This window comes from Marmota monax, unplaced genomic scaffold (genome assembly GCF_021218885.2).
Source record: "Marmota monax isolate L192 unplaced genomic scaffold, Marmota_monax_Labrador192_F-V1.1 WCK01_AAM20220418_F8-fsc01537, whole genome shotgun sequence".
Lineage (NCBI taxonomy): Eukaryota > Metazoa > Chordata > Mammalia > Rodentia > Sciuridae > Marmota > Marmota monax.
This window is the reverse complement of record NW_026692776.1, coordinates 27,655-52,079: the sequence shown is the minus strand read 5'-3', so window position 1 is coordinate 52,079 and position 24,425 is coordinate 27,655. Positions and strand designations below refer to the sequence as shown.

General features: G+C 35.4%; 1 protein-coding gene across 1 annotated transcript in view; it reads right to left on the bottom strand.

The window, feature by feature from the left end:
* The window catches only part of LOC124094424 (growth factor receptor-bound protein 14-like), a 56,354-nt gene that overhangs the window by 6,250 nt on the left and 25,679 nt on the right, over positions 1 to 24,425 (bottom strand). The window contains 5 exon segments of the mRNA XM_058580133.1: positions 4,672 to 4,764; positions 4,958 to 5,077; positions 9,587 to 9,724; positions 12,335 to 12,411; positions 14,325 to 14,450. Of these exon segments, the coding sequence (XP_058436116.1) occupies positions 4,672 to 4,764; positions 4,958 to 5,077; positions 9,587 to 9,724; positions 12,335 to 12,411; positions 14,325 to 14,450 (554 nt within the window).

Here is a 24,425-nt window from a genome sequence, read left to right as displayed (position 1 = left end):
GGGGGGGCAATTATATTGGCAGCTTTGAAATTTTTATGATTTTAAATTATTTATATTTATATTTATTTACATTTTGGCTACACTCCACAATTCTTTCCATTTCATGAAGATATAATGAACTTCATGTTAGGTCTCAGCAGCCCTGTTCCATCTACTGCTTCCACGTTTGTGATGTTGGCATTTGGCATGGTGGTCATTGTGTTCTATCTCCTCAAGGCCCCAGCAGCACCTGAGCCAGCAGGTGCTGGGTCTCAAATGGGCCTGACAGTGGAAGTGTATATGGAAGGTGTGGAGGATGACTTTGAAGAAGAATGTGCTGCTGTTGATCCCATGTTGGCCCTGATGAACCATCCTTATCACCTGGAGGAGAATGACCATCTCCATGCCTGCCTCCAGGGGCTGCCAGAGTCCAAATGATAGGTGAGATGGCAATTCAGTGGCAGGTCTAAGAGGCCCCCCTAAAGGTGCCAGCCCTTAGGTTCTTCAAAACCCCAATCAGGCCACAACATTGCTTCCGGGGTCAAGCTCTAGCCTAAGCACCACTACTTAGCTCAAGGTTTCCCGGTGGGTTTGCCTGCCCATGCCAACCTTCTGGCACCTCCCTTTGGCCCACCTGGGCCAGCCCCTATTGACCTGCATCCCCTCTGGCACCAGGTATGCGTCTGTGACCCACATATCTGTCTACACAACTTCTGAGCAACACCTACTCTGCCCAGTACTTGAGTGTCCACCTTGAATGGGATTCCTTCATGTACCCACACAGGTGTACAGACACACACACTCACAGACATGCATGAGTGCACACACACACACACACAAAGAGCACTGTATAGAAAATATTGAATGACACCATGAAATCAAATCTTACCCATACGATAAATTTTATATAAATAGTTCAACAGTGCTATTTCTCTACTAGTTCCTTGAAACCAATTCTAGCAAAGTGGATATATTTGGTAATTAGGCAAACAAACAAAAAAAATTGGGGGGAGAGGATTAAGAGAATCATTATTTAAAGATTTTGCTTCTAACATGAATACAAACCCACACTCATTTAAAATTCTGTGTGCTGACTTCTTTATCCAATTATTTCCAAACTTTTAAAAATTATTTAATTCAAGGTTTGAAGGACATTAATGGGACCTAATGAAAGTCACTTTAAATCAACTCTAACCCTACAATAACTTTAAAAAGAAGACAGAAGAGCTTAATTCCTAGTCAAGTTCATTATGAAGTATAGATAATAACCTCAAACCAACACTTTCACAAGGAACATGAGGATTGGCCACCTTCTTCATTGAAAAACCTGCTACCTACTAATAAGATGGTTATCTTCCTAGATGTATTGTTCCTGACACCTGCAGTGTTAGGTAGGTACCTAGGTGCCATTGAAGACCTTTAGTAGGCATTTAACTCTTGTCAAGGGTAGTCATGGGCCAACTTTAACATTTCTCTGTCCTATGGAGGGGCAGATAAAAGAATGAAATACCACAACAGAGAAGCTGTCAGATTTCTAACTGAAGGTAGAGAAAGAGAGAATATGTAACTGGGACATTCTATGTGAGCAATCCACTTTTCTAAGTCTTTGATGTTCTACAATTCTATATGTAACTAGAATTTCTCCAAAGAGAGGCCGGATCTGTTAATATTCAAATGTAAGAGAGACTGTGTCACTTTCATGTCTGGTTTCTCATTGGCTACAGGTTAAAGGTACTCCTGGATGTTCGCCTCCTTTTATGGCATCATCTGGAAAAGTTTTGTCATTGAAATAAACAGGGAACACTGATATGATAGGTAGAATAACCATCTCAGAAAGATGTCCACATCCTAATCCCTGGGACCTGTGAATATGTTAGGCTACATGGCAAAACGAAACTGAGGTTGCTAGCCAGCTGACTGTGGGATAAGGATTATCCTGGCTTCTCCACGTGCACCCTATGCAATCACCAGGAGCTTATAAGTGGAAGGGAAAGGCAGAAGGGACAGAGCTAGAAAGTTGGTAGCAAGAGAAGGACTTGGTGTGATACTACTGTCTTTGAAAGTGGAGGAATAGCCACCAGCCAAGGTATATGTGTGGCCTCACAAGGCTGGAAAGGACAAGGGAAGTGGTTTCTCCCCTGAAGACTCCAAAGGGCAAGCAGCCCTGCCAAGCCTTGACTGTGACCCAGTAAGACTCATTCTGGACTTGAACTAAAAGAGAACAGGATAGCTGGGAGGACTGTCACATGCCTACAATCCCAGTAACTAGGAAGGCTGAGACAGGAGGATCACAAGTTTGAGGCCAGCCTGAGCAACTTAGCAAAACGCTTGACCAAAATAAAACATAAAAATGTGGGGGTATAGCTTAGTGGTAGATTGCCAAGTTCATTCCCAATACTGTCAAAAATAAAAAAGAAAAAGAAAAAAAAGAATATAGGATAATAAGTTTGTGTTATTTTAAGTCTCTAAATTGGGGGTAATTTACTACACCAGCTATAAAAATCTAACACAATGAACCATCTTTGAACTGGAAATCTGACTTGAAAGGGGCTTTGAGAATAATCAGATGAGAGGAAAAAGCAAGAAGGGAACAATCTTCCAGAAACTAAGCATCGCCAAGATGGAAGAATTAAAGGAAATTTTTGGCATATTTCATTGATTCTTGCACGTGCATTTCAAAATACAACATTTGTCTCTTCAAAGATGGCACAAAGCCAGACATTATGTGGAAAGTAACAGGTATCCATGACTCTGAGATGAAAATGATTCAGGAAAGCCAGATTTGGAACAGGAAGAAGTTTTACAGATATCTTGACTAATTTATTTCATTTATAATTTCATATATACATATACACATACATATATCAATTATATAGACATATGTACATGTATATATAAGTAAGTCTGTGCATGCAAAAGTGAAATATGGCAAATTTCTTGCTAAGTCTAAAGTCTATAATAACTATTTTAATAAAAGTAAAACAAAAGGCAAAAGTGATGTGAAAGTCACCTGTCATAATTATATTGGCATCAATTTTTTTTTTATTTTTTGTAATATCACAAAGTGTATCCTTGTAAAATCAATGGCACCTGAGATTCTCTGAGATACTGCTTAATGGGTACATTTTGTGGTGATGAAAATGTTTTGGAATTAGATGGAAGTGATGGCTGCACAATTTGAATGCACTAAATGTCATTGAAATGTTCACATTAAAAATAGTTTGATTAATTTTTAATATCAGAATTTTACCTCAACTTAAATTTTTTTTAAAAAAATAAAAAATAAAAATTTCCTCCAAAGCTAGTCTGATCACTTATCTGATTATGATTGTTCTATCCTTCTTTACCCTGATGTCTCTCTTACCCAGGATGCTAGTAATATTTTGAAGAGCTACCAAGTGGCAAATATGGAAATGGCAGCAGAAAAACTTCTAGGTCCAAAGTGGACCTAGAAAATACATAAGCTGAGAACTTCATTATGAAGTGAAGTGTACACTCTTCAGCCTAAGGAAAGGGCAGAACCCAGGGATTCTACAAGACTCCATTTCTCTGATGTTAACTTCTAAATATATCAAAAAGCTAGTTTTAGGACACACTCACTGTTAATAATCTAAATCTTTATGTGGTAATAAGTGAATCATGTATGCTATGCATAGAATATGAAATCTATAAGTTAACAAATTTTATTAGTGATCAGGCATAAATTATAAAGAATATCTGGGTAAATGCTGAAACTTCTAATTTAAACAAAGGATTAAGAAAAATAGTAATTTGTATATTTTGTCAACTTTGGCAGTAAATGATACTAAATAAAGTGCACAGACATACTCTTTGTATTTTACTTTTTCAAAAACAAACAAAAAAAATTCATGATTTTTACCCCAATTGTGATTATCAAAGTAGTGTCTTTATAAGGAAATGAGTGATTACTTTTATAACTGTAAAGTTGTGTAAATTTACTGGCATGTAAGTTTCAAAATAAATTAAATAAACATGTGCTTTCAATACATTCTGAAAGAAATCAGTTCTATATCTCTTTTCTACATGTATCTGCCTTTAGAAGGTTCTTATTCATTTCCAAATGCTCATCAACAAATTATGATAATGGAAGTTGTAATTTCCATTTAACACCCAAGTGGATGATTTAAAAATATGCTCATAGGAAAATCATACAATTTTTTTGATGCTCTACTAGAAGTAAGTTGTAATTCTTAAGCTAGAATGTAATTTATAAAACACCTAAATGGAACATAAAACAATCGCATGAAACATATCCAGGCAGACACATTTTAAACACACTTCACACTGAATTGTAAGCAATGTTGTATAAACATAGACTAAGTTGTATATGAGAGACATCCATTCAGTTATACTGGCTATGGATATAATACTCTTGCAAAAATAAAAAATAAAAATCAGAGAATTTCCAGAAACGGAATATTACTTCATAAACAAAAGATAAAGTATTAAACAAAAGATAAAGTATTAGCCCATTCCACTTTACTCTGCAAATGTTTATCTTTTAGATTAAAAAATACATGCATCTGGTGGTGGCCATTTTTCTTCTTTCTCATGTAGCTACAAAGATTCATATTAGGATTCACTCTTCTTTGCATTTTCAACTACAGATATTTTCAAACTTTTATGGTACTCACAGAATTTAATAGAAATTCATGCCTCCAGTGAGATTACCTTAAGCAATCTAATCATGGTCACCCAGCACGTCCTACTCTGCTCTTCTGTAGAGAGCATTTTCAGGTCTCGGGGCCCTCCTGCTTTGTTAGGCTAAAAGGGTCACAGCACATTGTTTATCGTTAATGCATATCTTGAAGGTAACACGTGTTGAAATAAAAGTCACTAAAATTCTCCTATATATAAGAGAAAGCTGTCTCTTTATTAAAAGAAATTAAAAGAAACTCAAGCTTACCTAAAAGGCTGAGGCTTGCTTTATTGATCTATCAAAATATTAAGCCTGCACCTTAAAGCAGAATCCATAGTTAGTTTGTGCTCCGTGTTTTTTTTTTTTTTTTTTGCCCGCCAGTGACACATAAATATCACTAGTGCCAAATTCGCTGAAAAACTGTAAATGCCATGGTTCCTTAAAAAATACATAGGAGTGTTGAAATGGGTACATGTTTTGCAATATTTCTTTTTGTATGTTTATAATATTACATAATGTATTCCTTGGGCAAACATTACCTAAATACAATTTCAATATGACAAAAAGAAAAGAAATTTTTTTAAAAAAACCTATGTCACTACACCCTTAAATAATCAGGAACTTGATACAGTTTTATTAAAATTGACGTGACAATTTCTTTATAATGTAACACACGCATATGTGCGGGCATACACACACACACACACATTCTATTTTAAACTCTCTATTCTCTTTATTCATCATTTCCAGGATTCAGAGAGAGAAGATAGGAAACAATGACTTTTGAACACGTTTTCCTAATCCAGGTTTCAAATTATGGTATCTCCATAAAGGGAAGAAGTTGGTTTGAGCTTCTGTAGCAGTTAGGAAAAAGGTAAAGGGGACCATGTGTCCTGCTTCATTAGACTACAACCACACCTCATAGTTGTGTACTATGTAATACACCGCAGGAAACAACCAGAAGGGTTGTGTGACTATCTTGCTTTACAAGAAGGAAGCTCATATGGCTGAGCTCAGGGAAATTATCTGGCAGTGGACTGTGTCTGATTTTCAAGGCAAAGTGGAAACATGAACAGCTATTTCTTCTCTGGGAAATCTCTGAGAGTTAGAGCTGGTCATGGGAAATCACTGGGTCATATTATTCTGTGATAGGTTAATAACTTGGAGAAGTACTTAATTCTCAGGTTCAATGTATAATCAAACTTGGACAAAATGCATCTGTTCTCTAAAACTTTGCCATTAGCAGTATAGTCTCAGACCAGGAAAATCTTTATCCTCTAGGATCTTTTTGAAAATGCAAATTACCAGGCCCCACCCCAGACCTAGTGAATCAATATCTGCATTTTAACAAGATCTCACTGATCCCATATGCACTAAATTTTAGTAGCAGTGTGTGTGTGGGCATGCCCACACACACACACACAGAATGAGAGAGAAAATATTCAGCAATATTAGCAACCTTATCCAAAAACAAAGAAATGTCATTGTAATTTATAAATAGGCTTTCACAACTATGACAACTAGTAGAGCAAAAATTTATCTGTATGTCTCTGTTCTTAAGCATTTTAATCTAATGAATGACCATAGTTCTTAAGACCATTGATGAATAAGGCAGAAAAGAAAATAACAAAGATCTAGCATAGGGCCAATGGAAAAATGGGGAAGGAAGGAAAAATATACTCTTACTGTTATGTTTTTTTAAAAAAAGTATTCCTCGATAGACACTGATTTGATAATAAAATGTCTGATTTATATGAACATGGGATAAAACCATCTCTGTCCAGTGATGCTGTAGAAGTCAATATAACTCAATCATTCAAATGAAAGGAAAACAAAGCTTGAGAAACACTGGAAGGCAGTAAGAAGCATGATGAGTCTTTTGTCTTGACCAATTTTTGTTCTTCTGTTTAAGGCATAACACTACAAGCCTGGGTTGGCATGGTTAGCAGTACCTAAACATGTATGTGAGGGTATAAGGGAAGAGATGGAAAGATAGGTAGAGATTTCTCTGCAAATCTAAGTTACAGACACATCTCCAACACTTACAGTAGAGGTTATTAACTCCCAAACAGCTGTTACATCTTTACAAAGTGAAATCAATCAAACCTCCTCCTCGAGAAGGACAGGACACAGCCCCCTCCATGCCAGGTAAAAATGTTATATTTGACTTTAGATAATCTACACATTTTGTATCACAATCACTGAAGAGATCTAACATCCTCACATTTTTCCTTTGGCAGAGAACATAACGTCATTTCCATATATCGACTGAAACATGAGCTACTTAAAAGAATATTATGCACTGATGGATAGCAAAGTCAGACCCTGAATTTTGTAGAAGGAATACGGCCTGTTCTGTTATATAATAAATGAGTGGGAGGGAAAGGAAATGAAGAGTAAAGTGAAAATAAAATGGGCTGTGGGTTTTAATGAGAGACCTGTTGAAGAAGTAAGAATATAGGAATTAAAGAGACATTATCACATCTTCCAGTCAAGAATCACTGGGGTAAGAATGAGATAAACATGATTGACTGGATTGAGAAGCCATTTCTGTCAGTCTCCCCTTCTTCCTCTTTTGCAATACTGAAGATTGAACCCAGTGCCTCATGCATATTGAGCAAGTGCTCTTCCCCTGAGCTACAGGTCCAGCTCTAGAAGCCATTTTTTTCTCATAAGTTAAAAGTAAAATGTCAATCCCAGCACACATTTGTTTAAAATATACCTGTTATGTTACTGTATATATTAGAAACATTTAGGAAAAGAGCAACCTCATTGAAATGGTTAAGATGGAGCTTAAAACCTTAATAATAAAAGTAGACAGTTATTCATCCTAACATTATGATGTAAAAATTTGTAAACTAGTTTAAAATGCCCAAGAAAAGATAATCAGAGAATAATGGCTTCATCCTTCTAGAACTAAGATTACTGTTTCTTAGAGAGTGACTTCTAATGATTTTTAATTGATTTTATTCCTTTCTTTATCTCTTTCTCCAGGAATATTTCTCTAGGAACATTATTAACTGCTTCCTCTTCTTTTATATCAGCCTGGCCATGTGCCATTTAATATGGTAGCCATTCCTCTCTTCTCCCCAATGCTGTCCATTCCAGGTCAGATTCCACCACCTCCACTCTGGATTACTGAAATGATCTTCTAATTAGTATCCATACCTCTGGTCAATTTCTCTCTCCCTCTTTCCTCCAATACTTCCTCATTGCCTCCCCTATTTCTGACCCCTGTTTTTTTCTCTCCCTCTATCACTTTCTCTTCTTGATATCTTAAACTCCTCTCTGTGACTATCTTAATCTTCTTAAGATACTCATTTGATCATTTCTCTCCCTTGTTAATGCTATTTCAATGGCTTTCTGTGGTGGGTTGAATGGTGGCTCTCCTGCCCCAAAAGAAATGTCCATATCCTAACCCTGGAAACTTTGAATGGGACCTTATTTGGGGAAAAAATAAAAAATAAATAGTCTTTGGAGATGTGGTTAAGATAAGGATCTCGAGATAAGATCATTATAGATGATTCAGGTGGGCTTTAAACATAACTAGTATCCTTATAAGAGATACAAAAAGTTAAAGAGAAGGCCAAGTAAAGACAAAGGCAGAGATTAGAGTTAGCCACAAGCCAAGGTATACCTGGAGTTACAACTGGCCAAGACTAAGAATTTAAAAGGTCAAATGATGAGAATGGGGAAAAATTGTCAAGTAAACAATAAATGAACATCTCCAGCACAAAAGAAGAATATGAGTTTGCAGATTGCATGTGTATGCAGACAATCAGGCAAGATTTAACAGACTTATTTCAACAGACCTAGAAATACAACAGGGGAAATTGCCAAACACAAATAATTATAAGAATAATCATTTCAGAGAAATGACAGTTCATCCATAAAGAAGGAACAGTATTGTCACTGACAATAACAAATTCATGAATACAAAATTAAAATACCTTCTTATGAAAATCTTCAAAGGAATATTACTTGAAAAATCTCAATGGATTGCACAAAATATCAACACTTATAAACCACAGAATATTAGGGGTCATAGACTATACATAGAAACATAGAATAGACAGTGCTAAAAGCTATGGAATATACACATGTCTAAGAGACCATATGTGCGGGTGTGACTATCTCCACATGTATATCTATGTAATGGTGTGTGTAGGTCCAACATACCAACAAACAAACACATCCATTATTCCCTGATCATAGCATCATAAATTCTTCTAGGAATTTATCATCTATGTAAGGAAAGACAACAGCACACACAAAATAACTAAATAGTAATAAAGGACTCAGATGGGTGTTACTAACTGTTCTGTTGATGTTGATGAAGAGAAGGTCAGAAGTGAGCAAGACCAGTCTTATGACTGGGATATGTGGAAAAGTTGTAGCTGGGCACAGTGGCACACTCCTGGAATCCCAGCAATTTGGGAGGCTGAGGCAGGAAAATCCCAAATTCAAGACCATCTTCAACAACTTAGCAAGACCCTAAGAACTTAGCAAGACCCTATCCCCCACAAAAAATATGAAACTGATTGTGGATGTAGCTCAGTGGTACTAAACATTGAATACCCAACCTTTAGTACTAAAAAGAAAGAAAAAACGGTGGGGGTGCAGGGAGAAAATTAAAGGTATAATATATGTTGGACCTCAAAACCTTCAGCCTTGGATAAAGAGAAAGGAGTAAACTTGGGGTGGGGAAAAATGAACAACATATGTGGTACAGAAATAAGAGCATCCAGATATCCTCAAAGATATATAGAAACTGGTTTGAAATAAAACTGAACACTTTTTAAACATATCTTGATAAATCTTTAGAATACAAAAAATGTCACCACCTCCTGATATCAGGTAATAAAATCATAAATATAACAAAGTAAAAAGTCTGTTTTAATTTACAGCTAATAATCTTACATAACATAACTCAGATACTTAATTTACCTTTGATGTTCCTTTAGTAGAAAAATATAAACCAGATCTTCTTAGAAGGACGTAAATTTTTTTCCAGGACTTCTTTCCCTGTTCTTCTGCATGTAAGAAGCCATGGATTTCAGGATATGTGCTTGAACTTAGAAACATCTGGAAGAAAAATTAGACTCTCCCCTAATATTATGGAAACAATGATTTTGTAGCCTTTTACCAACCAATCAAATGTAAGTATGAAAAACTAAACAATATCAATATCAATATCAAACATCAAAATTATAAACTAGTTGATTGTCTATTTGTAAAGCTGGATATCATCTATAGGGTGAAGTCCTATACTTCTCATCCTTTCCCATGTTTTTGTGTGTGAGTTGACAGGTTTACCTATTGATTTCCTTGTGTTATACCATAGAATACCACAATCCTGACTTCAATTATTAAAGACAAGAAGTTGAGCCAACTTCACTTTACTGATGAGAATATACAACCTCTTATCTTCCATAGTTCTGTCATTGGGCAGTATGGCAGGCTGGGTTTTTTCCAAAGAGGACTGCAACCATATTTCCCATCCCACATGTCCTTCTGCAATTGCATCTTGGCTTTAAACCATGAAAAGGCAGAGTTTGTTTCTCCATCCACCCTGAATCAGTGTAAGCCTGTCACTGCTTGGACCAAAATAAAATTGTAGAAGTAACCCTTTGCCAGTTCTAGATATGTCCTAGACTGATGGCTTTCAAACCAACTTGACTTCTGCAAGTCAGATTCCACACAGGAAATGTGATGATCTGGAAACCCCCATGGGTGAGAAGCCCAGTGAAACTGGAAAAGCTCTGGAGGACAAAACGCCACACAGAAGGAGAAAGAGAGGACAGGAGTTGAGTGTCACAGCATGTGTGGTAAAAGGGACAGCTTAGAAGGGGACCTTGAATCTTCTCTAACCACTGAGTCAAAGTGCTTCAGAGATGAAGCAAACTCTTCTTAAATCCCTGCCCCTCAAAATGGTTGGCAAAATGCAGGTGGATCTTCCAAACCATTAAGGTTTGGAAGACTGTATTATACAGTAGTAATTAACTGAGATGGGGGCACACATTGATCAGCGAAAGGAGAATGGAAGGGAGTCACTCTGTGTGCATGGCCATGCTCAGTGTCCTTAATAAGACACTGGAAGTGCATTAGTGTCTCATTAAAAGAAGAAAATAGAAATCCCTATGAATAAACAAATGGAAGAGCTGAAAGTAAGAGGAATTACTTTATTTTTAAAAACTATTCAGGGAAATGCCAATAGTACATATTTACATTTTTTAAGGTAATTTACTATTTTTTTAATTAAATGAGCCACAGATATTAATTAATTGACATGTAAAACAGGTAAGTAGGTTTTTTAGTTTGAGTGCTTTCCAAGTTATTAAACCAAACCATTTAAATTTTAAAAAGAGAGGCATGGAGGTCAAACCAGAAAAAGAAGAAACCTTTTAAAAACTGGAAACATTGCCTCAGTGGAGAGAAGAGGTCAGGGGCACATGAAGGACTATCTAATTCCAAAGCCTACAATTTTTCTTGTTTTTATAATTTAGCATTAAAGCAATATAACTATGTTAGAGGAGGATTTGGGAAAGGAGATAGAAGAAAACCTCCACCCCACCACTGAGTCACAATACAATGGTGAAGCCTACAGGGAGCTGAGAGTTGGGAGTCCTGAGGTTGTCATTTACCCTAACATTCAGATGTGGGGGGCAGGGGGCTCTGTGAAACCCAGCGGCATAGAAGCAGCCTTCAGAAAAACATCTGGGGATTAATCATATTTCTAAAATATTCTGAAGTATGAAAATAAAGCATGCCCATATTTAAAAGCCCACAGGAAACAAATCTATGGTAGATATGCCTGACTAATATATTAAAATCATATTGTATTGGAAATATTAAAAGTTATCTTTGTGAAATACCAGAGAATACTGAGTGAGTTCAGGAATGCCTAGAGCTTAGCTTCAATCCTCATGAAGACATAGCTCAACATTAACCTGTGAAAAAACAACCGCAGAGCTTCTGATACCAAATCTACTAATCTATCAAAATTAAAATAAACTGTTCATTTATTGTAATGACAATATCTTAGGAAAATGCCCCCCCCCCAAATAACTGCTAGTTTGGAAGAAATGAATCTAACAGACACAAAAGTAAGGAGATTTTTAATTAGATAACCAGCATTCATGATTCAGCTAAGAATATCTTACAATTCTATGCCAGTATTTCTGTCAAAGCTATTACAGATGTTAGTATATGAAACAAGTATATCTGAATATCCCTCCATTCATTTAATTGCTAAGTATTTTATCACAAATAGAATTGAAGGTGTTTATTATGAATGCCAATACTATGTATCTATTGATAAAATGTCTTCAATTTACTGATAATTTTGATTTTTTAAAAGAATAACATAACCTATATACACATCACAAAGCAAAACTCTAAAGTTTCCTTCCATAGCATACATTTTGAAATGTTTAAAATCCTTTGACACCTGGCCAGAACTGGGAAGAAAAATATTTTTAGGGGGATGTATTGATTTAGGGCATTCTTTACCCAGCTTTTTGTTTGGTTGGTTCTTTGTTTGTTTGTTTGGTTGGTTGGTTAGCTTTTTGCCCCCCCCCAAAAAAAATTAAACATTCAAGTCAACATGTCAAAATATGAGCATGCCTAATAAGGACCTATTTTTTCCCATTATTATGTGATTTCTTACATATTTTAATGGAAATATATATTTACCTGTAAAATTTGTGTTGGGGATATTTCACTGTTGGTTTCAGTTGCAAAAGACACCATATGCTCTGGAAAAAAAAATACTGACAAAAAATAAAGGTTAAATTATCGCTAAACCCATGCTAGAAAAGTTTGAATCATGACCAGTATAGAAATCTAAAGCAGAAGATCCTTAAGCCAATGTATCTAAAATCCACATTAAGTGCTTCTGAAAATGCTGGTCCTTGGACTGTACCCTCAGGCATCTTCCCAGGTAGAGTTGGGCCCAGATGACAATGATGCAGAGAGATGCTCTGACCTGGAGTCATAGGACACTGCCCTCAAGTTGACAATGAGTTTGTTCCCACATCTCTTCCCCAAATCCTCCAACTACTCTACCAGGTATGAAAAGACTACTAACCCATTTTACAAAATCAAGGCTCACAGAAATCAAGGGCAAAGGCTGCACCCAGGTTCACAGTCAAGAACATAGAGAAACCAGGACTCAGTGTGGGAAGTAAAAGTCCAATTCTTTCCACCTACTGTTTTTCCAAACTTGTTTAATCATAAAATTCACCCACGGCAGTTGTTTAAAATAGAATTTCCCAGACCTCATTCCTGGAGTTTCTGATTTAGTAGGTCTGGCCAGGTCTTGGAGTCTGTGTTTTTAATAAATACTGGGACTCCCTTAGGTAAATTTTATGATCAGACAAGTTTGGAAAAATATATTCTACTATATTTCCTCTAGGACAGGGTTTTTCAACAGCAGTTCTACTAACATTTTGTCTAATAGTCCTATGTTGTGGGGCTGTCCTGAGCCTTAGAGGATGTTTAGCAGAATTCTAACTTTGCCCACTTTGGCACTGCTCCTGCTGACCCCCACCCCACCCCCACAGTCCTACAACCAAAACTGTATCCAGATATTGTCAGATCACCCAGTTGAACCATTGGCTCCAACTATACAAAGTGAATGTCTCGTCTTATTTAAATTACAAATAACAATAATAATAATAATAAAACAGAAATGAGCACCAAACCATATTTCTTTAAATACAACTTTTAAATTCTAGCTTTTAATAAAGATTTGTAACAAGAAAACACTTTCCCTTCAAATCTATTTAACTTTTACTAGAACTCTTATTTTCTTTGTCAAAGATCATCCCATTATGTTTCTATTAATAGGTTAAAATAAAAGAGAATGTAAGAGGTCTCTCAGGGTTTGAAAATATTCTATTATGATGTGTATCATATATTTTTCATAAAGGATCATTTCAATCCAATTATCCAAAACTTAGTGTAAAATATGCTACTGCTGCAGAGACAAAAACAATTTAAAATAATGATCCCAGAGGCTATTCTAACTTCTCTAGATCCCTAGTCTTCATTAGAATGTGACATACATTTAATTTCTTTTAAAGAGAATTATAATGAAAGTAGTATTTGCTAGATAATATGCTATTCTTTATCTCATTTCTATTTAGGTCAAAAATTATTTCACTAAAAACAAAATAATTTGAAGCATCAAGATTCATGTCAATCTTAAATTTCTGGCTAAGCTACACATTCCCAATGATTACCAATCTATTTTTGTTTTAGAAAGTTTCTTACTTAAGTTTCCTAAATATTGTGAAAAAAACTTAAACTACATTTTGGAATACATTTGAGGACCTATAATAATTTATCTCAAAGTCAAATGTACAATTGCTTTGTCTAGTTTTCCTCTAAGGCAAGAAAAAAAAGCAATAATGCCTCCAAAGTAGGTTTACCTATATTTTTAAGTTAAATGACTAAATGCATCTCAATTGAGATTCTGAAAGTAAGGCTAAAGAAATGTTTTACATGTGTCTGAACTTCTTGTATCATAGTGACTAATCATTGTTAGAATAAGAAATGTGAGTATAATTTTAAAGGGCCAGAATCACTAAATGGAACTGTGTTTTATTGATAGTGACCATATTCTTCAAGTAAAATTTAACTGATTCATTTAATTTTCATTGACTGTTAATGGAGATTTCACTTACCATTGGGTTTTTAAAGAATTCATATTTGGCATAATTTTTTCTAAAGTGCAGCTTATTTTCTTCTTCCATTCCCCAGTTAGACTGCACTTCAATCACCAGCTCATGGTCTTCTAGTGTTCTTTCTGTGAAGAATGCTTCAGTGAATATGTTAACAGATAAACAGACACACACACACACACAAATAACTGTACAAATGTTTAGAATAGATTTTGTATACATGTCTCATATGCATAGAAAATTTCAAATCAATTCCTAAGTATCCAGATTGATAAAAGTTTCTCATCAATTTTGAATTAGTAATTCAATTTTTATACCAAAGCAGTCATCTGAAAAGAAAAATTACATATCACAATGTACATTTTGCTAATTCTCAATTTCCTTTTATTGCTATGCAAATTATGATATAAATTTAATAACAAATCTGCATTAAGAACAAGAGCTATTCTTCCTCCAACTCATCATGGTGCCAAAATTAAAATATTTGTTTCAGGGTTGAACAATTCACCTCATTAAGGGATGAAGAATTTTGACAGATTCAACACACATTTAAGAGGCATAATCTGGGTAGATGAGAAAAAAAATTAAAATAGATCCTTTAAAAAGAAAATGTTAATGAAAGTAAATACAGATTTTTTAAAGAACCTCAATTCCTTATGGTACTTTGTACTTTCAAAACTAATATTAAGGAAAATACAACTTGTATTAACAATAAAGATAATTAGGTAAGGGGGGAAAGCACTGGGTAGAAAAGACACTTGAATGATTGAAGCAATGGCAATTTAAATAGGTAAAACATAATACCAAATTCCTATTTCAATAAGAAACTGTAATGATGTTCATATACTATTATTTATAATAGCCTCAAACTGGAAGTTACCCAAAAGTCTGGATACTTGCATATGAATATGACGTGAAAATAAATAACTTGTATAAAAGCATTCCCAGAAACGTCGATTAATTTCAGAAACATTAAGTGAAAGAAGTCAGGCCCAGATAGTACATGCTGCATGATTCCACTTACATAGATTCAAAACAGAAAAAATTATGCTATGGTGCCAGAAATTCGAACAATGTTGATACTGTATAAATGAGGCATGCAGGGAACCACTTGGGTAAGGTCAGTGCTGTGTTTCTTGATCTGGGTGTTGATTACCTAGCTACATGGCACTCTCTGAGAAGTCACAGAGTTATCCATGTTGGCTTGCTCACTTTTCCTAAAGTGTGTCATAATTCCATAAATCATTGGGGGAAAAAGTAACTGTAAAATTATTAATGCAAAAGAGGAAACGGAGAACAGCCAACAAAAGAATAAGAGATTCTCTGCTTTTTTAGTATTTCTAGGACTTTTTTGAAAAGTATCTATGCCTCAGAAATTCAACACACAGTAGTGATCTGTGACCTACTGGACCTGAACCCTTGAAAGTAATGACATCCTTAAATAGAAGCTTATTCTTCTGAAAAGAAGTTCTTGACAGAGTACTCAATGAATATGGATGAGTTTGAGTTAAGTGTATATCAGCACTCTTGGTTCTGTTCTTAATTCTGATTGCTCCTTTTCTGTCTCATTGACTGGCTCCCTTCACTGCTTCTCTTTCCTATGACTTGACTTGGTCCTTCACTCAATACCTTCCTTTGTCCTTCCTCAAACTAATTCACCACCTCCCCTTTTTCATCACATCTGGGAGGTTCCTTCAACTGGAATCTCTGCCTAGAAGTACCTTCAGCCAAGGTCCAGTCCTACCTTCTGACACTCTCCACCAACTCAAACACAGTTCACCTGAAATGAAAGTCAGTATGGTGGTTCTTCAAAATAGTAAACATGGAATTACCATATGATTCACCAATTCCAGTCCTGGGTGAGTAACCCAAAGAAGTCAAAGCAGATTTAAAGATATTCATACAACAATGTTCATAGAAGCACAATCCATAAGAGCCAAAAGGCTAAAGCAACCCAATGTTCATCAAGGGACCAATACATAAACACAATGGAATAGTCACTTTAAAAAAAGGGGTGAAGTTCTGACATATGCTACACCATGGATGAACCTCAAAGTTACTATGATAAGTGAAAAACTACAATCAGAAAAGGTCAAATACTGTAATGCTACCATTTATACAAGACACCTAGAATAGCCAAAGTCACAGAGACAGAAAGTAGAATGGAAGTTGCCAGGAACTGGGGGTGAGGGGGGCAAGGAGTTATTGTTGACTTGGTATAGTGTTTCATTATGGGAAGATAAAATGTTCTAAAGATAAATAGTGGTGATCATTGCATGACAACATAAATGAATTTAATGCTGCTGAACTGCACATTTAAAAATAGTTAAAATGGTAAATTTTATGTGATACACATTCCATAATTTTTTAAAAAAAACCTTAAAGCAAAATAAATTCATCTTTCTTTTTATGTCTTAGATTTTTCTCCACTATGATAAGTGTTATTTTACCACATTCTCTCAAAGAAATGTAGAATTAAGTCACACTTTCATTTTTCTCAACCTCCTCTCCAATATCCTTTACTCCTGATATCACCAGCTACCACGTGTTCTTACTCCAAGTGTCACTCATAACCAACAACTCCTACACACACACATACACACACACACACACACACACACACACTCAAGCTTTTCCACCATCACTGCTATTGTTGGACCTTCAGTTTTTTCTTGAAAAGCCTCTTATCTCCAAATTTCTTCCAATCCAACCTGAACACTGTTATCACAGCAACTTCCTGTCTCCCAAGATAGTTGTCTCAATGTGAATCCTGCTTAAAAAATTTGTCTACTTCTACTTGTTACAAGATAAACCAATGTAGTTTGGCAACTGTAAGTTATTCATCCATTCAATGAACAAAGATTTACTAAAGGCCTGCAATTTATCAGGAACTCCTCTTAGAGCTGAGATTTTTGTAGTGGATAAGTCAGTAAGAAATAACTGCCTTCATGAGGCTTTGGGGAAGAAACTGATGATAAATAAAAGGTAAATCTTAAAATGTGGCAATAAACTCAACAGAGAAAAATGGAGCATGGAAGAAAGAAAGTGCTAGTGCTAACTAGAAAATGGTGAAAGGAATCCATTCCCAATAGCTCGCCACAGAAGGGCTTATTGAGAAGGGAGTCTTTAAACAAGACCCAAGGAGAAGAGAGCATGAGCCCAGGGGATATTTAGAGGAAGAAGAACAAAGCCACTGAGATGAGACCAAGGCTGGTATTTCTGTAGCTTGGCAAGGAGGCTAATGCTGAGTAAGCACATGGGACAGTACCAGGAGGAGAGGCCAGAGAAATAATGGAGATGAGATGAGAGGCTGTATCGGGCCCTGCAGACCTTAGTAAGGACTCAGCTTTTCCTCTGAATTACGTGAAAATCATGCTGAACTCAGGGAAAACCTGAGCTGAAATGTTTTAACTGGATTATACTCACTACTAAGTGAAGAAGTGACTTTAAAAGTTGTAAGGGTTGAAAAACAAAGTCTATTTCATAGGCTGCTTCAATGAACCCAGAGTGAGGGTGCAGCTTAGATGAACATAACAACAGTCAATTTTGTAAAAGCCAAACAAATAACAACAAAAAAATAGGCAGACTCTGGATCTATTTTGAAGATGGAGCCAACAGAATTTGCTGGAAAATAAAATAACAGTGAAAAAAGTGTACTTAAAGAAGACACCAGGTTCTGGGTATAAGCACTCTGAAGGGATCTATTAACAAGACATCAGATGGGAAGTTGCATCCTTAACAATCTTCCAATCCCCACTTGACTCTATTTCTCACACAAACCCTGCTGGGATTTTAAAGTTTATGAAACACAGGTATGCACTAGTAAGTACTGTAAGTGTTGGAAACTGTACCTATGATCCTTGCAACTACACTGAGAGAATGTCCAGGAAGGAATCAACATGCTGGCTTGTTTGCTTTGCATACCTGTTTCTTTGCACCCATTTCTCTCCCACCAAGGAAATAGCTATGTTCTGTCTTCAACATACACTTTAAAGAAAGGAAAAAATGACAAAGAGGAAATTTATTGGTTTTTGAGCTTCAAAGTAGACTTTATTGATATTTGGCAAATGCAACTGCTTAGGGAGAATCAGAGCAATGCCAATCCTCTGTTTTCTCTTACAGGGATGCACCCTCTGCTTCCTGGGAAAGAAACTAGAATAAAGGAATTGACAGGGGATGGAGTGAAAGAAAAAAAATAGAGAGAGACAGTACCTGTATGGTGCTGGTCCCAAGTGACTCTATATCCTGCCCCTTTCCAGCACTAGAACGATTTTTGGTTGTTAAAAGCCCAATATATTTAAACATGTGGTGTGGCTCAAACCATAGTCTAAAGAATATATTCTCAAAGGGCTGGGGATGTAGCTCAGTGGTAGAGGTTTTACCTAGCACATGTGAAGCCTGGTAGATTCAATGTACACCAGCACAGAACAAAACAAAACAACTCTCCTCAAGAAGCCCTGCATCTAGCACAGCGAGAAGCAATTGCTGAGTCAATGTTAAGTCTCATCAAAAAGCATGGTCATCTCAAATGCCCCAGAGGGGAGGGAACACAGAGAACTAAGAAAAGGCCATGAATATAAGGGTCTTTATGCTTCAGGCAGTAACCTTGGAAGGAGCAAGAGTTTCCAGAACAAAAAAGAATTGGATAACAATCAGACAAGTACCTCCTTTGGGACTTACATGCCCCACTACAACGTCAGAGATGTGAAGGTGGGTCTCAATGTTCACCTCAGAACATTTTAGACCTGTATGCAACTCACTGATAGAATCTAAATTATTTACCCCAACAAGTCTATTGAGTGAGCAAACAACAGAAACCTAAATTGTTTGCAGGGTCAGAAGAATCAGAGTGCAAAATTAGTTCCATTTTGTGAAATAAAAGTTGCATTTTGGCACGTCTCAGTCTGAGAGCTGTTTTACTGCTCTATTTGATTCTTATAACACCTTTAATTAGATGAATAGTGGCCCTAAAGATATCATATCCTAATTCATGGAACCTGTAATTGTTACCCTACATGGCAAAGCTTTTGCAGATGTTATTCAGGGCTTTGAATTGGGGAGAACATTCTGGATCAATCAAGTGGGCCCTAAATCGAACCAGAAGCATCCTTTTAAGGTACAGGCAGAGGAGAATAAACACAGACAAAAAAGAAAATGCAATGGGATCACAGAAGCAGACATTCAAGAGGTGTGACGACAAGCCAAAGAATGCAAACAGCCACCAGAGTCTGGATGGAGCAAGGAACAGATTCCTCTTAGAACTCCCAGCAGGAAAATAACCCTCCAGATTTGTGAAACTAAACATCCCTATTGTTTATGTCACCAAGTTTGTGGTAATTAGTTATAGCACTCTTAGGAAATTAATACAATAATCTAATGAGCAAGCTGTATTTCTATTTTACTGATAATAACTGAGGTTTAGAATAGCCAATTTTCCCCAAGGTTGAACAGTAGCAACATATCTGACCCCACATGATGCTCTCTCCCCTGCACAGAATTACTGCTACCTGCCTAGAGCTTCCCAACCAAGAGAATTCTCTGCCACCTCCACTGTGTCTATTTATATCACAGGCATTCTTTCTGTATCAGCTAAAATCAGTTTCTTGTTTTTTTGCAGTTTTCATGTTTCCATTGCCTCAATTTCTTTTATTTTGAAACAAATTCAAAAATATTTGCTAATTAATTGAAAATAAACAACCATATTTCAAATGTAAGGTAAAAGTAATGGGCAACATTTCAAATTACATCAATCTTCATCTTCCATGAAAGTAATTATAAATCCTTTCAATTTGGACTGCATTAAAAGGTATTTACACTTTCATCTCCCTCCAGTCAGAATGACAATTTTCAAGAACAGAAACAATAATAAATGCTGGCAAGAATGTGGGGAAGGTACACTCATACATTGTAAGTGATGATGCATATTAGTATAATCACTCTGGAAAGCAGTATACAGTAACCTCAAAAGACTAGGAGTGGAACCGCTACATGACCCAAATATTCCCCTCATTGGGAATTATCCAAAAAAAAACTAAAACCAGCATACGTCTATGTTTATTCACAATAGCCAAATTCTAGATTCACCCAGATGTCTACTGATAGACAAATGGATCAAGAAAATGTGGTAAATATACACAATGGGGTTTTACTCAGCTATAAAGAAAAATAAAATCATGGGGTTTCCCAGTAAATGGACAGAAGTGGAAAACATAATGCTAAGTGAAAAATGCCAAACTCAGAAAATCAGTGTTGAATGTTTTGTCTCATTGAAGCTGTAGCAAAATAAGGGAAAAAATGGGGGGATCGAATGTCATAAACACATAGGAAAGATCAGTGGAGTACAAGAATAGCATTGAGAGGGAGGGAGGAGGAATGGGAAAGGGGAGAAGGATGAAATGAATTTAATAAAATCAGATTATATCCACATATGACCATACTGAAGGGAATTTCACCTTTTTAGAAACACCAATTAAAAGTAAATAAATGAATGAGCAAAATGAAGATCAGTGTAATAGAGGAAAGAACAAAAGGGGAGTGAAGAGGGGAGTGTAAGGAAAGGGTACAGGGATTGAAATCAAATTTCAGGCACCATGCAACTTGTCAAAATGTCTCCAACTACCATGTAGAACCATAATCCTCTAGTTACAAAAAAATAAAAAATAAATACAAAAAGGATTCCAAAATCAAGCTATAACAGATGTGTGAACAGCTATAACAAATGTGTAACTAAAATACTACTACTACTAATAATAATAATAAAAATGCCCATGGACACCAAAAAGTGAAATCTAATAACCAGGGTTTGTTGTTGCTATTGTTGTTGTTGCTGTTGACCACATGGAAATAAAGGTCAGAATTCCAGTCTAGAAAGGAAAAATAAGGAATACAATCTTTCAGAAAACTTCATTGAATGTTTAATGCCATTACTGGCATCAGGAAAATATTCTCAAAATATTAAGAAGAAAAAAAATGTCTTCAAAAATGTCATAAACTAGAATACATGTAAAAAAGTAAAAGATGTACGTTCCATTCCTTCAAATAAAATTTCTGGTACCATCCTACTGAAAATTCAGATAACAGATAGAGGAAGCAAATTAAAATACAGAGGGTTGAATGCAATTGGGATTTTTGCCTCATACATCGGCCTGGAATTGAAAATAAAATTTTCCTGCTACAGAATCTGGCTTTTAAAGTCACATTACATTAAATTTTCTTTTTAAATGTATACATTATTATCTCAATTTGGAAGCATTGTCACATAATGTCCCCCAAGCAATCTCATGACATTATGTATTAAGGCTATAATAACCCAATAAACCCAGGTGGCATAATTGATTATCAGTAAATCAGATTTTACATTAAAAATAGTATTTGTTATTTAACAAAGACAGCTATCTAAATACAGGCCTTTATAGGCAGAAAGTTCAATAGGAAGTACAAGATGATGAGGTGGATTACTTTACCAGAAAAGGAAAACACTTAAAGGGAAAGTGAAAAGTTGCTGGTCACCAGCTTTATCTTACCCAGGTCAGGCTATAAAATATCATTACCAAGAACTAAGGAAAGTGCTGGACCAGCCAGCTTCTAATCAATAAGCTTTCTCTTGACCATCCTTTAGCATCATCCTAAATGCAAACAAATTTTAACCTATCAAGTAATCCTACTAAGAAACTTACAATGTATTTTTCTAAATACCAAAAAGAAACAAATTAATCCTACAACCAGAGGCTCTTTGCTGCAAAGTTCAAAACCAAGATGAACTCAAACATGGAGTTATTAGCATTTGAGAAAAGACCCCAGGTAAGTTTCACACAAATTCAACATAATTGTTTTAAATACTTTATTTTTTGAAAACTTCATGGAGTTCTCTTAAAATACCATATCAAAACGTTATTAAAACTTTAAAGACACATTTTTAATCATTTAAATCCTAACCTCATATTTCCTACCCCCAACTACCTGATCAATAATTAATTAATTCTGTTTTTAAACATTTTTCTGAAATTATTTTCCAGACATTGTAAAGTGAATTATAATTATCAAATATTACATGTATGTAGACAGAAAAATAGGAAGAAAGTCTTCTTAAATTACTTGAAAATAGCAACTATAGAGGCAGGAAAGGAAAGAAAAGATTCAAAGAGTTTAAACAGCTTCTTTAAAACAAAAAAGCTTCATACTGTTTTTAAGTTTTAGTTTTGTTTCAAATATATTAGTGAGGTCTAATGGCAATAGAAAAAAACTGTATCAAATAATGATAACTATGTGTAATTCTGTTTAATTTTCAGAAACTTTGCTTCTAAAAAAGAAAAGAAGAAGAAGAAAGAAAAGTTTCTTCTGAAACTGTTGAATTAACTTCAAAGTCTTTTAAAAAACCTCAATCCTCCAAGAATGGAAAGTGCTCACCTGTGACCTTCTGCCTGGATTTCTTCGCTGAATCTACTGAAAGTACAGCGTGGGGCTCAAATAGAAACCTGAGTCCCTACTCTTCTCATCACTTGATAAGAAAAGAAACAAAAGTGGCTTTTACCTCTAATTCACCCAGGAAAACAATTCTTTGTATACTTTTGTTACAGGAAACTCCAGGAGACAAATGGTCCTTGTACTTCTCTGCACTGGGTAGAAACTAGATACGTTTTTGTCAATCTTATTTTCAGATAAAAATGAACAGCCTCTGACCAAGCAAAACAAAAACTGAAGAAGCAAAGAATAAAACAAGGCTCAATTTCTTAAAGGTTCCTTAACCTAAGAATACTACTTAATACCGCCAGGATCTCCCAGAAAGTTGCCACTGCCAGATTCATCTCCCCAAGTGTGATAATAGGAAAATTGTGACACTTTGGCTTGATGACTATAAAAGCCCTGTAATTGGTTCTCCAGTGAATTGAAATACACTTTGTATTAACTCAGACCCCAAAATCACCACTTATATTCATAGAAAGCCTTATTCTCCACAAAATGTTTGCATATATGTTATCTGAAGATGACTGGGTAAATATCAGAAGCTCTATAAACAGCTTCCATATATTCCAAGCTATCCAGTGCATCCTTAAAGGATTCAGAGTAAATTTCCAGCTGGGCATGCCATGTGGTTTCTTTGGCCTCCTTTCTAAGCCTCTTCCATTTCTGTATTTTTGCAATCCATTCTTTAAATAATAACAATAATTACTATTATTATTATTATTATTATTATTGGTACCAGGGATTGAACTCAGGGGCACTCAACCACAGAGTCACATCCCCAGCCCTATTTTGTATTTTATTTAGGGACATGGTCTCACTGAGTTGCTTTGCTAAGACTGGCTTTGAATTTGCGATTCCCTTTCTTAGCCTCCTGAGCCTCTGGGATTACAGGTGTGTGCCACTGCGCCTGACTCTTTAAATTATTTGATATAAATATTTTACAGTTTAGTACAACTTAGTTCAAAACACACTTATTTGTCTTTGACCATGAATTTCAAAGATGTATGTAAGTGCAGAGTCCTTGTTCCCATAGAATTGCTATCTAATTTTAATAATATGATTATTATTAAGATAGTTGTAGGAAATGGTATAGAATTTGGCCCACTTTGGGGCTTCAGGAAGATAACTTAGCTAAGTCTTTTTAAATTTCTTTATTTTAAAATTGTCTCTGTTTCTTATTTTTCTTATTTTCTTATTACTAAAAGGATACATTTTTATTAGAGAAAAGAAAAGCGGTAGTCACAATTCATGTTTAAATATATCAATCTGGAATAACCTCCTCTTGTCTTTTTCTCTGGTTCTACAAGAGGGTATGTGTGTACATTTTTCATAAAATTCAGGAAACATTATATATTTGATATGCTATTTTTATTTAATCATCATTACAAATTGTATATTTTCCCACATCAGTGTTTAAAGAAGAACTTCAAAAACATAACCAAAAGCTATATGATCAAAATGTTGTAGCTCATGAATATACAATAATTTATAACATCCTTCTATTATACCATTAAGCTTCACTTTCCTGGTTAATTGATATTGTAAACAATTTGCTTTGAATAGCCTAATATCTAATTCCTATCCAAAGTGCTTGTTTCCCACTCCTGCAGATAGCATGTACTTGTGGGAGCATCACC